This window comes from Urocitellus parryii, chromosome 7 (assembly GCF_045843805.1).
Source record: "Urocitellus parryii isolate mUroPar1 chromosome 7, mUroPar1.hap1, whole genome shotgun sequence".
NCBI lineage: Eukaryota > Metazoa > Chordata > Mammalia > Rodentia > Sciuridae > Urocitellus > Urocitellus parryii.
Window position 1 is genome coordinate 127,923,342 of NC_135537.1, and position 15,948 is coordinate 127,939,289.

General features: G+C 42.3%; 1 protein-coding gene across 2 annotated transcripts in view; it reads right to left on the minus strand.

Moving 5' to 3' along the window:
- Usp43 (ubiquitin specific peptidase 43) overlaps window positions 1-15,948 on the minus strand; it is a 68,539-nt gene that overhangs the window by 22,757 nt on the left and 29,834 nt on the right. Inside the window, exons 7-12 of one of the 2 annotated variants that reach the window (XM_026390602.2) lie at window positions 14,364-14,499; window positions 11,568-11,679; window positions 4,828-4,931; window positions 1,341-1,418; window positions 504-630; window positions 79-412 (exon numbers count right to left, since the gene is read on the minus strand). In XM_026390602.2, the coding sequence (XP_026246387.2) occupies window positions 79-412; window positions 504-630; window positions 1,341-1,418; window positions 4,828-4,931; window positions 11,568-11,679; window positions 14,364-14,499 (891 nt within the window). Of the gene's footprint in view, window positions 1-63; window positions 413-503; window positions 631-1,340; window positions 1,419-4,827; window positions 4,932-11,567; window positions 11,680-14,363; window positions 14,500-15,948 lie in introns of both variants that reach the window. The other variant, XM_026390601.2, reaches the window with a different exon arrangement.

A 15,948-nucleotide genomic window follows, 5' to 3' on the forward strand; every position in this document is an offset into this window, starting at 1 on the left:
CTCAGGCCACAGCCAAGACACACAGCCATGGTCACCCTGTACAAGAGGCATAGCAAGGCTCACCTGTGTAATGCCCACCTTGCAGACTGCCGTGGTGGTTGCAGACCGCGTACAAGTCGTACAGGAAGTCCAGGGGGTAGCTGGTGGGCAGGCAGGCCGGCTGCTTCCAGGAGGGCCAGGGGCCTGGCACTGGCTTGGAACTGGTGCTCCTCTGGGCCACATGGGGAGCCATGTTGAGTCCAGAGAGCGGGAACCTCACCAGCGTGGACAGCTTGTTTCTTCTCTCCCCCACCTGGCAGAACCTCTTGAGGTGGATGATGAGGATATCAGGCAGGGTCCACAGACTCAGCTTCACCATGCCCCGCTGGAGGACTTTGCAATGGGGGCACTTCCATGCGTCGTCCTGGGCCAGCTGGAAAGGAAGCCACCAGGAACATGAGGCCTTCGCCACCACAAGGCGGCCAGCCCCCTTCCCGGCCAGGGGGTGCCCCCCGGGGCGGGACCTGCTCCTCCTTGGTGTAGAACTGAAAACATTCATCCAGGGTACAGCTGGGCTGCTGGTGGGTCTGCTGCTGCCTCCAGACGCTCTCCGCATCCTGCACCCGCTCCTCCTGGAGGCTCCCAAACAGGCTGCACAGAAGGAGGGGACACAGTGGTGCTCAGCGCTGCAGCCCCCTCTCTCCTCCTGGACTGGTCTGGTCTGTCTCTCCTCGCGGCAAACCCAGTGGACAGCATCACCGGGTGAGGTCACAGTTCCCAGGACCTCTGCACACTTCCGACCTTGTGCTCACCCTCTCTTACAGGAATCATCTGTCTCCCCCATCAGCATCTCAAGGAACCAAGCCTCGGGCTCATGCCCCTAACACAATGACTCGCGCCTGGTAAGGGATCAGTAAATACTTGGACTGATAATGTCCTTTTTCAAAGTTAAGACTGACACTTGGTAATGAAGAGCCTGAACTGGAGGCAGCCGGCCTGAGTTCCAATCCCAGCTCTGTCTCATACGAGCTGTATGACCTTAAGCAATGGCTTAACCTCTCTGTGCCTCAGTTTCTACCCAAGAAATGCAGAATAGAGCAGTTACTGCCTCATAGTACCCCACACAGGAGGTCATGAAGATTAAATGAAGTGCTGAGAGCAGTGACTGGCACAGGTGAGGGCTACCTGAGCATGTGCTTCTCCCAGCACCACCATCATGATGACCATTTCTATCACGACCATCTATACAAGGATGTGTGCACACAGCCCTCTGGTGGCACCGGGGGACACTGGGTCCATGGAAGATGTGAGGGTGCAGGCGGGCCATCTCCGCTCTGGGGAGGTCAGTTCTGTTGACTCACCACTCCTTGGCAGAGCTGTCCCACTCCACGGCCAGCTTGACGTGTGGGGGCCCTCCCAGCTTCCTGAGGTGCAAGGCCCTACGGAGGGAACAAGGAACCTGTCAGAAAAACAGAGGTCTTCCCACAGCTCCGCTGGGCTCCGCAGCCTGCCTCCAAACGCAGAAACCTCAAGCTGGTCAAACTGAGGAGAGCCAGAGGCGGGATTGCTGAGTCTGCTGGCCTAGTCCTAACCCTACCTCTGAACATTCTCCCCCCGAGTGTCTGGGTCACGGGGGTTTTTGAATACTACGAGGGCACAGACCAACTGCCCCACCACAGCCCCTCCACCTTCTCAGTGTCTTCACTGGGCAGTTCCACAGGAACATCCCAGACAAATATGCAATATGATGAAGCCCCCAGAGACCTTCTGACTTTCCTACACCGCAGTGCAGAAGGGGCACCCTCGAGCCCACCCACAAGACCTCAAAAAGTCTCGCTCCCTATGTACAGAAAATCTGAGTCAACCTACAGCTCCTCCCAACTATTCCAGAAAAGACTGGTTTATTTTAACAGAGAAGAGAAGGGATCAGAAAGAAGCAAAGGGGGGGAGGGGGACGAGGTTTTGCTCCAAGATCCACAAGGAGAGTATAGGAGTAGAGAAGTCCACACCCGAAAGACTATTGAGAATTTGTAGCCAGACAAAAGAGAGAAACTCAGATGAGTCCTAAACTGTCACCAAGATGACTCAATAGAAGCTTCCGAGGGCAGAATCGTCCTAGGGTGGAGTCAAGGCGTCTTCCTGCATGACTGAGAACAGGTGGAGCCAGGATCAAGGTGTGGCTGGGAGCAGCTCTCCTGGCGCAGTGAGTCCTCCTTAGTTCAGAGGACATAACACGGGGGAGCTCTCCGTCTAAGCCCCTTTCTTCGAACCCCAAACTCCCCGTTTCTACAGTGAGGGAGGGCTGCAATTGGGAAGCTCTGCCTTGATGGTGGGGGAGTGATTTCACTCTGGGGTCACAAAATTGAAAGTCCAAGTTGGATTCCTGTCTAACTCACATCCGTTGGGCCACAGAAGGGGCAGAGGGATGGCTGGCTGGCCCAATGTTGGCTCTTAGCATGGAAAGAATCATTGGTTGGACAGCTTCTTCCCCTCTGATTACAGCCCTGATTCAGACAGAGAAAAGGACATTATTTGATACACAAGGAGAGAGATGCTATGGAAAGCCTAGTAGGTACATAAACGTCTCTACCCAGAAGGAGCTCAGAGTCCACCGGGGGAAGCATGCACAGAGATCGATGCAATACACCCACCATGTACGTGGGGTCTCAGAAGAAGCACTTGGCTTCTCTGGAGGGCAGGCAAGGGGCATTAGCCAGGTGAGAAGTTGAGAAGAAGAGTTCAGATTGGCAAACATTTAGAGTCTATGAGACGTTTAAGTAGAACAAGCAGGTGCGGCATCTAAGAGAAAAATCTAGGCTGATGCCTTCAGCCTACAGAGAGGTGATAGAGCCAAGAGCAGGGTCATCCAGGAATCGAACACAGAGGGAGAAAGCAGAGAGCCAAAGATAAAACATGGAGGCACAATACTTAAGGCCCCAGAGAGGGAGAGGAATACCTCAAGGAGACCAAAAAAAAAAAAAAAAAAAATTCTAGGAGATATGTCTATATGGTATATTCATTCAATGGTATATTATTCAGCCTTAAAAAGGAAGGAAATTCTGACACATGCCACAATGTGAATGAACCTTCAGGATATCATACTAAGTAGCCTAAGCCAAAAATAAAAGGAATAAACACTGCACGACTGTAAATATATGAGGTATCTAGAGTAATAAAATGCATGGGAAAAAAAAAAAACTAGAATGGTAGTTGACAGAAGATAAAGAGAAGGGAAATCTGCGGGTAGCTTACTGGATGAAAAAAATTCTGGAAATGGTGTCAATGGCTGTACAACAATGTACAAGTACATGGCAATGTAATGCCATGGAGCAGCACACTTAAAACATGGTTAAAATGATGCATTTTATATCATGTATATTTCATCACAATTTTTTTAAAAGGAAGAAATTTCTAGAACCAGAAGGAATAGGCAGGGTCAGGCAGGCTAAGATGGGCTGAATGGAGGTCCTGGGAAAGGGGCAAGAGATGGAGACAGCAAGTGCTTGGGAGAGCTGTGCTGGCAGGTTGGGGTCGGAGGGGTGGAACCAGATGGCAGTGAGATTGGGTGAGTGGCAGGTGTGGGCCAGGAACAGGTGTGCACCTGGGCTCTATCCTAGGGCCTCTCAAACCACCGATTGCAAAAGACCAGTTGGCTGGCTTGTTTCCAAACCACACAGAACACTACTTTGATCAAAAATAATAAAAATGTAACTTGGGTACAAGGTCCATTCTTTTTTTAAAAAAAAAAAATTACTTCATGCAACGTTATCTTACATCACGATCTCCTTACTGCTTGGACATTTCTCAGTGTCTCCTCTCAAGCTCTTATCATGGACCTGGGACAATTAGCCTGTAGGCTGGCACTGGCCTGCTGAACGGATCTTAAGGAACATAGTTCTCATCTCCAACACTGAGCACCAGGAAGAGAGCCTTCTGCCCAGTGCTGCCCAAATGGGCCCCAGACGGACATGTATCCTGCTTCCCTATTTCTAGAGCACCCACTAGCCCAGGGATGTAGATGAGATCTAGGTCCCCAAACCTTCCAGACTGCCCCATCCTAGTTCTAGTAAAACTAGATAATTTTTTTAAATAATAGAACTTGTACCCAAATTACATTTTTTGTTATTTGTGATCAAAATAGTATTCTGAAATGGTTTGGAAACCATCCAACCAACTGGTCTTTCGTCATAGGGAGTTTGAGATGCCCTAGGAAAGAGCACACCTGCACACCAGTCCACTTCAGGAAATCCTTAGGGTCTATGAGAAAATGAGCAAAAATGGGGGTGACCCACACAGAGAGCAAAATCACCCCTTAGGTAATGCACTGGCCCTGCCAAGGCTACGCACGGTGACGGGCTGTAGAGGGGGACATGGGGAGAATCAGGAAGTCAGAGGCGTGGCAGAGGACACGCTGGCTTTGTCCTCTGCCCCAGTTCATGGCTTTTCAGAGTTTTGGGCCAATGTTTGGGTGACAGCCTTTTCACCCACTCTAGGGGACACAACAGCTGGATTCAGTAGCGCAAACTCTTTGAATAAATGTGGGCATTTAGTTAGACCAATCTGGATTCCAACTTGGGCTTGCCTGTTAACTAGATGTGAGAATGTAAGCAGTTAACTAATCTCTGAAAAGTTCAGCATCCCCTCACCTTTGAAGTGGCCGTAATAGTATTTCTCTGGCCATAAGGGGTCAAAGAGCAGAAATTCTCTAGGGACCCAACGAGGCTGAGGTTGAAGAGGGAAGAGATCAAGAACAGCTAGTACCGTGAGTAATTTTATGAATGCATTTGTTTTCTTGCCGATTCTTTTATTAAAACATTTATTTTCTCTCCAAACCTTCAGCTTCCTTACCTGTCAACTGCCCAGTGACAGAGAGGCCGACTGTCCTGCGGGGATAAGTAACTACAGGCCAGAGAAAGTCCCACAACCCGGATGGAGAAGAGAGACCCCAGGTTCTGTTGAGACAAAAGGAGAGGAGAGGGGTCATCAAATGTTATATGAAAAAAAAAAATGTTCCACATCTCTAGCAATTAGAGAAATGCAAATCAAAGCCACTGTAGTAAATGTTGGCGAGGATGTGGAGAAAAAGGTGCATTCATACGTTGCTGGTGGGAATGCAAATTGGAACAACCATTATGGAAAGTAGGATGGAGATTCCTCAGAAAACTTGGAATGGAACCATCATTTGACCCAGCTTCAAATGGGTCCTGACACCTCAGTTTATATCCAAATGACTTAAAATTAGCATACTGCAGTGACACAGCCAATTTAATGTTTATAGCAGCCCAACTCACAATAAACTATGGAACCTACCTAGATGCCCTTCAACAGATGAATGGATAAAGAAAACGTGGTACATACACACAATGGAATATTACCCATCCTTAAAAAAGAATGAAATTATGGCATTTGGCAGTATATGGATTTAAATTAGACTCAAGTGGCACAGAAATGACTCAAAACATGTCCATCACTTTTTTCTATAGTTTTTGTTTGTTTGTTTGTTTGTTGCAATACTAGGAATTGAACCTGGAATGCTCTGCCCCTGAGCTACATCCCCAGCCCTTTTTATTTTGAGACAGGGTCTTGCTACGTTGCCCAGACTGGCTTTCTCAACATCTTCTCTCAGCTTCAGAGTCACTGAAATTACAGGTACAAGCCCCCACACCAGGCATTCTTCCATGTGTTTTGAACATTCCTTTAATAACCAGAATTTAAATTGCCCAGGCTGGCCTTGAACTTGTGATCCTCTGGCTGGCGGGGGGGGGGGGGGGGGGGGGGGACGACAGATGTGAGTGGTGGGAATATGAAGCTAAGGGAATAACTCTATAAATGGAGCCCACTGCACTGAACCCCCACATGCTTTCACTTCTAAAAAGCCATTTACCTGCAGCCCTGCCTGGCTTCAGTCGATATGTTACATTCCTCAGCAAGCTGCCTGTTATCTGCAGGAGAAATGCAGGCCCCAAATAACACTGATCAGAGGAACACCAAGTTAAGTTACCATGAAGGCGGGACTCTTGTGAACTTTACACAGACCAGATCCTTATCTACTCAGGTAGATAAGGATAATTCCCCCTAGCCATAAAATCTATAAGATGTCCCAATTCGAACTGGTCCACATGGGCCAAAGTGACCTAGAATAGACCTGGCTCTGGGGACTTGAAAGTTTATCATCATCCTACTCTCAGTCAAAAGTCAAGATATGGACCTGGGAAGAACTGTCTGGAAACTTCCCTGGGACCAATTTCCAACTCAACTGGGGGGCAGGAGAGGTGTGCCGTCCATTTTCTCTCTGAGAGGACCCATGCCCTCCCTTGAGAGTGTCCCCTTTTCCTGTCCCTTCTCATGCCTGTTAATCTGAGCAAAATGCCTGAAACCTTTCTGACCTGATGGCAAGAAACAGGTTTTGAAGGGGTGGGGGCGGGGGGCCTTCGTGTTGCTCCCAAAGGGCTGGGTATATTGCTCAGCAGTAAAGTTCCCCTGGGTTCAATCCCTAGTACAAGAAAATCAAACAAACAAAAACTCAGTACTTAAAACTCAAGAGCTAGCTGGGCGTGGTAGTGTATGCCTGTAATTCCAGCCAGAAGGTTGAAGTAGGAGGATTGCAGATTTAAAGCCAGCCTCAGCAACTTAACGAAGCCCTAAGTGAGACCCTGTCTCTAATAAAATACAAAAAAAAAAAAAGGACTGGGGATGTGGCTCAGTGGTTAAGCATCCCTGAGTTCAATCCCTAGTACAAGTAAAAAAAAAAAATCCAGCCATACAAAGTTTTCATATATTAAGCAATCATTTTTTAAAATATTTATATTCTTTTAACACAGTAACCTGTTTAATACATGAAACCTTCCTCCAGATATGAATGCAGTGTATTTAAATAACCAGTGTTTAACTGGAGAAGATACTTATACAGGTCAGTAAGTAATTTAACCTATTTTATGAAGTAATTACCATCACCACCAATGAAACAATTATTTAGAAACAAGTTAATGCATATTTTACATACCACATGCAAAAGAAATGTTTATATATTTTGTAGACTCTCATCTTAGTTTTTATCTAAATACACATTTTATCATAGTAAAATTGAATTTGAAGTGAATCCTACAGTCAATGATCTGTTTTGATGATAGGTGTCTCTTAAAAATTCAGTGGAGGGGCTGGGGTTGTGGCTCAGCAGTAGAGTGCTCGCCTAGCATGTGCGAGGCCCTGGGTTTGAACCTCAGCACCACATAAAAATAAATAAATAAAACAAAGGTATGTGTCCAACTACAACTAAAAAGTAAATATTTTTTAAAAAATTCAGTGGAGGAGCTGGGGTTATGGCTCAGTGGTAGAACACTGGGTTCGATCCTCAGCATCACATAAATGTAAAATAAAGATATTGTGCCCATCTAAAACTAAAAAATAAATATTAAAAAAAAATAAATTAGGACTGGGGCTGTAGCTCAGTGGTAGAGCACTTGCCTAGCATATGTGAGACATTGGGTTCAACCCGCCCATACCGCATAAAAATAAAAAAATAAATTAAATAAAGGTATTGTGTCCATCTCCAACTTAAAAAAAATTTTTTAAAAAGAAATTAAAGGGATACGTATAAGGTAGGGAAGGGGCAGGGGGTTAGCAAGGATGGTGGAATGTGATGGACATCATTATCCAGAGTACATGTATGAAGACACGAATTGGTGTGAATATACTTTATATTCCACCAAAGATATGAAAAATTGTGCTCTATATGTGTAATAGAATTATCATGCATTCTGCTGTCATTTATTTTTTTAAAAAATCAAAAAAAAAAGAAAATTCACTACAATAGTGAATTACATCATGTTTAAAAAAAAAAAAAAACCCTGAACCCTTGTGCATTGCTGGTGGAAATGTAAAATGGTGCAGTTGCTGTGGAAAACAGTATGGCAGTTTCTGATAACATGGCACTTCCATATCGCCAATCACTTCTACCCCTAGGTCCATATCCAAGAGAACTGTAAGCAGGGACTCCAACAGATATTTGTACCCCAATGTTTCCAGCAACATTATTCAAGACCGACAAAAGATGTAAACAACCCAAGTGTCCATCAACTGAGGAACAAATAAATAAAATGTGGTACATACACACAATGGGATCTCAGCCTTAAGAATAAAGGAATGGGCTGGGATGTAGTTCAGTGGTAGAGTGTATGCTAAGCTGGCTCTGGAGTTAATTCCCAGCACCACAAAAATACAAATAAGTAAAGAAAGAAATCGGTCAATCAATCTACTACCTGCATGTTAGCAACTGATTCCTTAATTAACACCTTCAGCCTGAACTACTTCTAGGACTGAGGGTGTAATTAAGTGGTAGAGCATTTTCCTAGCATGCCTCAGGCCCTGCATGTCTCCCCAGCACTGCAAAAGGAAGAGGAGAAGGAGATGGGGTGGGGGGGATTCTGGCATATGCTACAATATGGATGAACCTTGAATACATCATGGTCAGTGAAACATGCCAGATACAAAAGGAGAAATATCATAATTCTTAATTATATGGCGTATCCAGAATAGGCAAATTCATAGTTAAAAAAAATAGAATGGTAGAGGGGGGAGGTAGGGGGAACTGGTTTCATGGGTTTAAAGTTTCTGTTAAGAATGATGAAAAATTGGCGTTATAGATAGTAGCGACGGTTACACAACATGGCTAAATGTAATTAATGTACATTTATGAATAGTTAAGATAAATAAATGTCATACATATTTTACCACAATGAATGAAATCTTAACTCAAGTAAATGAAATGTAGTTCTTCACATATCACTGATGCAGCTATAATTGGAAAAAAAAATTTTTTTCTTGAACGCGATGGGAGACATCTATAAACATACTGATGAAATGTAGGTTGAATTTTGACAAGGGAAGAAGAGAAAAGCATTAAAATTCCAGGAAAATCCAGGAGTAGTGGTGCAAGCCTGTAATCTCAGCTACTCAGGAGGATTCAGCAACTTGGGGAGACCCTGATTCAAAATTTTAAAAATTTTTAAAAAAATTAAAAGGGCTGGAGATGTAGCTCAGTAGTAAAGCATCCTTAGGTTCAATCTTTAGTACCAAAAAAAAAAAAAAAAGTTCCTGAAAAGATGATCAGTAAGCACTTGGGAAAACAGAATGATCCAAAACAGATTCAGAGAATTGAGTGGATTCCTTTGGCTGTGGCAGCTTATATGTACTGGGAGCAATGTCATGGGGACAGGAGGTGAACCAGAACCTAGCTGTAGAGGGTTGCTATGATTGTGAGAGGTCATCGGGTCACTGGGACATATCTTGGTAGGGACTGTGGGACCTTTGCCCATTCTCTCTTTGCTTTACTTGGACATATGATGATTTTGCTCCTACATACACTTCCACCATGATGTGTACCATCTGCTGTCCTCGCCAGAACTGAGGCAGTCAGTACCCGTGTCCTTGAACCTCCAAAAACTGTGTGCTAAATAAACCTTTTCTCTCTACAAGTCAGATTCATTGGAGTCATGAAATGCTAACTAGTACAAAGGTCTTGAGTGTGAAGTTCAGGGAGTGTGTACATCTGCCTAATCTATAACCACATTCTAGTTGAGCTGTGGTTTCAACAAAGAAAAATCAATGGCTAGAAGCCAGCTGACTTTGGTGGGGGGGATAGATTCAGGGTTGGCCATGGGAGGATATACTTCCTAAGAAGACCATTAATTTTAATCTGGGAAGAAAACATTTTTCTCTGCCACCCCAACTGAGCCTCGCTGTGTGCATGGCAAGACCATCTATCAAGGAGGCACTAACATCTGCATGAAGGCAGCCGATCCTGCCCTCACACAAAGGAGTACTGCTGGCCATATGTGCACGATTTTACAAAGTGACCATAAAAATGTTTCCGCAATAATAACTTTTTTTTCATAATTCATGCAAATAAATTCTGTCCAGCAAACTGGTCACTCTCATAAGAAATATTTTATTGTCTTCTATTCTTGGCTAAGGGAGATTCATTTTTAGAACCTTCAACAGATGTTCACAATGTTTAATGTCTTCAGTTCACTGTTGAGAATTTTTAATATATTCTCTTCAAATTATTACCATATTGAGCCAATATTTAATATAGTATTAAAAGAATGAGCCAGTGCAGTGGTGCATGCCTGTCATCCCAGTGGCTCAGAAGGCTGAGACAGGAGGATCACGAGTTCAAAGCCAGCCTCAGCAAAAGCCAGGTGCTAAGCAACTCAGTGAAACCCTCCTGTCTCTAAATAAAATACAAAATAGGGCTGGGGATGTGGCTCAGTGGTTGAGTGCCTCTGAGTTCAATCCCCAGTACCAAAAAAAAAAAAAAAAAAAATGTCCAGGAACCTCACAACCATTTGGGGCACATTTTTCCTACAGAAAATGACACCTGACCACATATTTACAAATGCATCTATGGGAAAGCATCTGTGGTCAAGTTGAAGGTTTCCTGTATTTGAATTCTGCTGTCCCCATGGATGGCTAGATAAGTTCTGAAAATCAAAATGACTATAAAGATACAGAAATAAAAGTATACATGTGGACTAGGTAAAGAACCAGGGCAGCTGAGATCAATGTTCACATAAAAGTGGTTTCACCCACTTTCAACCAGCAGCAGCAACCAATTTAGGAGATGGCTAAAGCTATTACTAGATTCTCTGACCTACTTGTAGAGAAGTTAGTTTCTAATTTGGGCACCATGGCAGATCTGCTCTGTAGTACCATTAAGAAAATCCTTTAGAGATAAAGTTTGGAACAAATGTACTGAAGGTCCTTAACAAAGTGGCATTTGGGATAAACCCTAAAATCAAATGTATGGCCTTTGTTTTCTAAAAAAGGAAGAAGGCACACTAATTATGAGAGTTATCTCTGAAATCAGAGTGGTATATCCCCCAAATGAAAGACTCAAGAGGATAGTTGGGAAGAAACAAGATTCTGATGCTACTGACCTGTCTCTAAAAATTTCAATATCTTCTGCACCAGGTAGCCATTGAAAGGGTATCTGATATCATAGAAACTGAAAACTAAAGACTTTATAAATGCCAAATATCCATGATATTTTTTAAATTTGGGAATAACTGAACAAGGCATAAAGGTGTTTCCCCTTGAGTCCTTACTCTCAGTTTCTCAAAAACTGGAATTTATTTTAATATCTAGATTTTTCACATGTGGACATCATCCTCAATTTTAACTTTCCACAGAAAAGATACCTCCAGTCTCTTGCAATTTTTTGATCTTACAATATAAATTTATGGCACTTATCAATTTTACAATTTATCACAATGTGCTATCCTCTAGGGAAAACCATAGATTTACAAAATTGAGAATAATAATAATGTAAATGTTCCCCTTGATTCCAATGGTGTTTGGAAAAAGTAAAGAAAAAGTTCCGTGCATGAAATGTGTTTGGTAATAATGCAAAGATTAAAACATCACAGGCCATAAAGTGGTTACTTTCTTGCACATAAACCCAAGTTGTTTGATAAAGCAATGAGCACTGTTATTCACAGCAAATTCTTCTCTCTCATGAGTCATCCCTGGATTCCACCCTCTTCCATACACACACACACACACACTGACCTGTGAGAATTCACACTGACCTGTGCGGGGGCCTCACTCCTCATGAGATAGCGAACCTTACTGAGAATACACTGCTGGAGTTGAGCCCAGGAAATAGTTCTGTCTTCCCTTATCAGGAAAGGTGGTCCAAATCTGAAAATCCAAGGAAATCAGGTTAGTTTAGCAGAGGAGAGTCCCCAACAATACCCAACAATCATGAGTGTTGGCTCCACTCATGGGTTCCTTTCAACTGGGTAAGTAAAGCATTAAGAGTCAAATACAATACAAAACCACCAATCAGAAAGCGTCATCACTTAAGAGACATGGCCTTGAGTGTCTGTGTATATAAGAGGCCCAGAGATGCAAAGCTTGGGAGGTACTGCAGTGCAAACAGACTACTCCAAATGATCCACTGACTGGTAAAATCCACAGTAGAAGAAAGAGACCAGAACATCAGAACCAGAGGAAAGCAGGGTGGAGATGAACCCAGATGACACTATTGTCAGCTTTGTATCTGGGGAAAACTCTCATTACTGGAGATATTTTCCACATCCCAACCTACAGAACTCACAGAAATGAACTTGTCGGGCAAAAGAACACTGGATGTGCCTGTGGTTGCAGGTCCTAACTGTGCCTGGGCATCACCAACCACTCACTATTCCCTGATCATGGGAAGATCCAATGGAGCAAGAATGTGCAGTAAACTTTGCTAAAACACAGCACAAAGATGAGGTAATGTGTATGCGAATCCATTGAATGGAAGATCAGTTCATTTAACTAACCCTGTATTATTAAACATTCAAGTTGCTTCCAATTTTTTATTTAAATACTACTTGCTTATGGCAGGAACTGCATGTATTCTCGTACATACACTTTGGCTATAGATGACCAATTGTTCCTTTGGAATAAAGTTCTGGAAGTGCAAAGGCAAGAAGACCAAAGCTATTTATCCGCAAACTGCCCTCCAGAAAAGCAAGACCAATTTGCTAGTGAGGCAAGTTCCCAATTCTCTGGACTCTCGCCTGGAATGAGTATTTTCAATTTCTAAAGATTTCTCAATAATTTGAAAGGTTAACAATAGTATTTTGCCATTGCAATCAGAATTTCTCCTACTAATGCACTGAATATTTTCACCGATGCCTGTATTTCTTCTGTGAACTCGGGGTTCATCTCTGTAGTCTCATTTTACTGAGAGTGTATTTATCTCATTAGTTTCAGAGAGGGGAGAGCTAGGTTTGTACATAATGGACATGAATCCTTCCCCTCTCACAGGACATGAATATTTTTTCTCATTTGTCCTTTACCTTTTAAATTTGTTTTTTTTTTTGTTTAAAATGTTACATATATTTTAAAGATTAACCTTTTCCTTTATGGCCTCCTCCTGCCTTATGTGTTCAGTAGCCCCACCACCCAAAGACATAAATATTCCCCTACACTGTCTTAGATAGTTTATGGTTTCCTTTTCTATAATTACCTCTCTGATTAATCTGTGATTTATTTATATAAAGTTATGGCAAGGATAAAGAATTGATTATTTAAAATAAAACAAAGGAAAAAAGTCAATTAGCTAAGCATATTTACTGAATAATTCATTCACTCCCTAAAAATGTAAAATAGTTACCATTTTATCATAATAGATACTTTAGACTACAGTACATTGATTTAATTGTATATATTATAGTATTTTAATAAATAAATGTTATCCTGTTTTAATCATAATTCCTCTTTATCCTTCCCTCTTTTAATATTTTCTGTTTTTTCTTAACAACTTATTATTCCAGAAAAATTTTAGAAACATTTTATCAATCTAAACATATCTTCTCAGAATTCCATCTCTCTCTCTTTTTCTTTTTTGGCAGTGCTAAGAATTGAATCCCGGGCTTTGTATATTACTAAACATGTGCTCTACCACTGAGTTATATCCCCAGCCTGGGATTCTATCTTTTAACACTTTGTTTGTATTTTTTAAATTTTATTCTATTTTGAGCAGACAAATAATTACACATATTTATAGGATTGTTTTAATACATGTATACAACATGGAATGATCAAATCAGGGTAATCAGAATATCCATTACCTCAAAACATTTATCATTTCTTTGTGAACACTATTTAGACCTAATAAGAAAGCTATCTGGTTTTATTTATTTGTAAGGTAACCAAACGATTGCTTTCCTGAATGTTTCCATCCATTCTAATCACTTTCCGTTTCTTGATTTTCTGGACAGACTACCCTATAATATACAAAGAGTGGCAATTTCATTTCCTCTTTCATTTATTTATTTATCTGTTTGGTTTTACTCATTGAGATGGAATCTTGCTAACTGTCCAGGGTGGCCTTGAACTCATGATCCTCCCACCTCAGCCTTCCAAGTAGTTGGGACTACAGGTGTGTACCACGACACCCTGCTTTTTGCAGTACTGGGAATTGAATCCCCAGGGCCATGCACATGCCAGGCAAATGTCCTGCCTCTGAGTAAACACTCTTTCCTCTTTTCTTAGACCCAATTTCTTTGAGCTCAGCTGACCGCACTGCCAACCCTCACAACACAATATAAAATAATAGTTGGTGAGGGCAGGAATAATGGTTCTTGCAATTAGCAAGAAAACTCTGATGTTTAATTGAGGATGATGTTAGCCATCTGCTTAAAGCAATTATTTCTAATTCTCTTGTTCGGAAAAATCCCTTACTCCCTTCTCCTGGTTTATTAACCTTGGGAGTGGATATTTAATTTTATCAAGTTAAAATTATTCTAGACAGGAATCCCAAGTACAGGTCCACAAATCCCAGACATGAGGTAGAAAAAACAAAAAAAAAAGGTTGAAGTCAAACATACCTGCTAGCCTGTTGCCCTGACCCCACCAGGTTACAGAAAAGGATTAGCACCTTGTTCTCACAGTGGAGAGGCAGGGAGAATCGCTGACCCTCTCGGGCTGCCAATCGTGGAGACCCCAACAGACCCGATGGATGAGCTGGAGGAGACAAAGGGTGTTAAAGAAGCTCCTTCGCCGGCCCAGAGCCTTGGCTTCTCTAGCCCTCTTCCTTTCTGAGCATCTATTCTCCACCAGCGGAAGGACATCGGGGTTATCAAGCAGGAGACAATAAGGTTCATGGTACAGGCATCTGCTACACAAAGATCATATGCATGAATTTGGAGTTGTATTTGGCCAATCATTTTAAAATCAAGGCAGAGGTTTAATGGACTCCGAAAGTTGCTTTTATGCCTTGATCAGGGAGCCCCCAGACCAAGACGGTGAAAGGCTTATTTATGGAGGAAGAAGAGGGATTCAACTATTCTCTATTGTTCCAGATTCCAAAGCTCAGAGTGTCCCTGTGGATTCAGAGAACATCAAGCATCCAGTTCTCCCAGCCTGCAGCCACAGTCGGCTGAGGATTTGGAGCCAGAGCACAGGATTCATAGGGGGTATGGCAGTCATCCCTTATCAAAAGGAGACACATCCCAAGGTGTTCCACAGATGCCTGAAACCTCAGATACTACCAAACCTTTAAAAGCTATTGTGTTTTTTTCTTATACATTTATGCCTATGATAAAGCTTAATTTATAAATTAGGCACAGAAAGGGATTAACAACAACAGAAAAATTATGGGTTTGGGCTATATCTCAGTGAAAGAGCACTGTCTAGCATGTATGAGGCCCTGGGTCTGATCCCCAGCACTACCAAAAAAGTTATGATATGTCACAATGTATCCCACCATTATGTGTAAACATAATGTACCAATAAAATATGTAATCATTTTACAATTTATGAGTTGTTATTTCTGGAATTTTCCATTGAATATCTTCAGACCACAGTTGAACATGCGTAACTGAGACTGCAGATAAGAAAGCCATGGATAAAGTGAGGACAGTTATTATACTATAATACTGGCACAAAGTCCTTTAAAGAAGAAATAGGAGCCTTCTAGACTGGCTAATTGGGCCCAAAACAGAGACTATTAGAAATTGACTGTGTCAGTTTAAGATTTAGGAAACTATGCATCAGGAAGTGGAAGTATTAACAAAAAAGTCATTTAACTAATTTCTTGGGCCATCTACTGCACAAATTTGTAGAAATTTTACTTCAAGCACAGACCTTGAATCATAAGAGTCCCAGAAATGAAGATCCTACCAGTACCTACATGGAAATAGTGCTTCTCAAACTGCTGTCCCTGAATCAGCAGCATCCAGATCTCCTGGGAACTTGTTAGATATGTGAATTCTCAGCTCCATCCCCACTCAAGGCCTACAGAATCAGAAACTCTGAAGACAGAGCCCAGAAATCTGTTTTAAGAAGCCCTCTGGATGATTCTAATATTCACTAAGGTTCTGAGAACCCCACTATTAGCTGAATAATTTTTTAATATCAACCCTCTGCACATCAAATTGCAAGAAAAATAAACCTGAAACTTTAAACACTAAA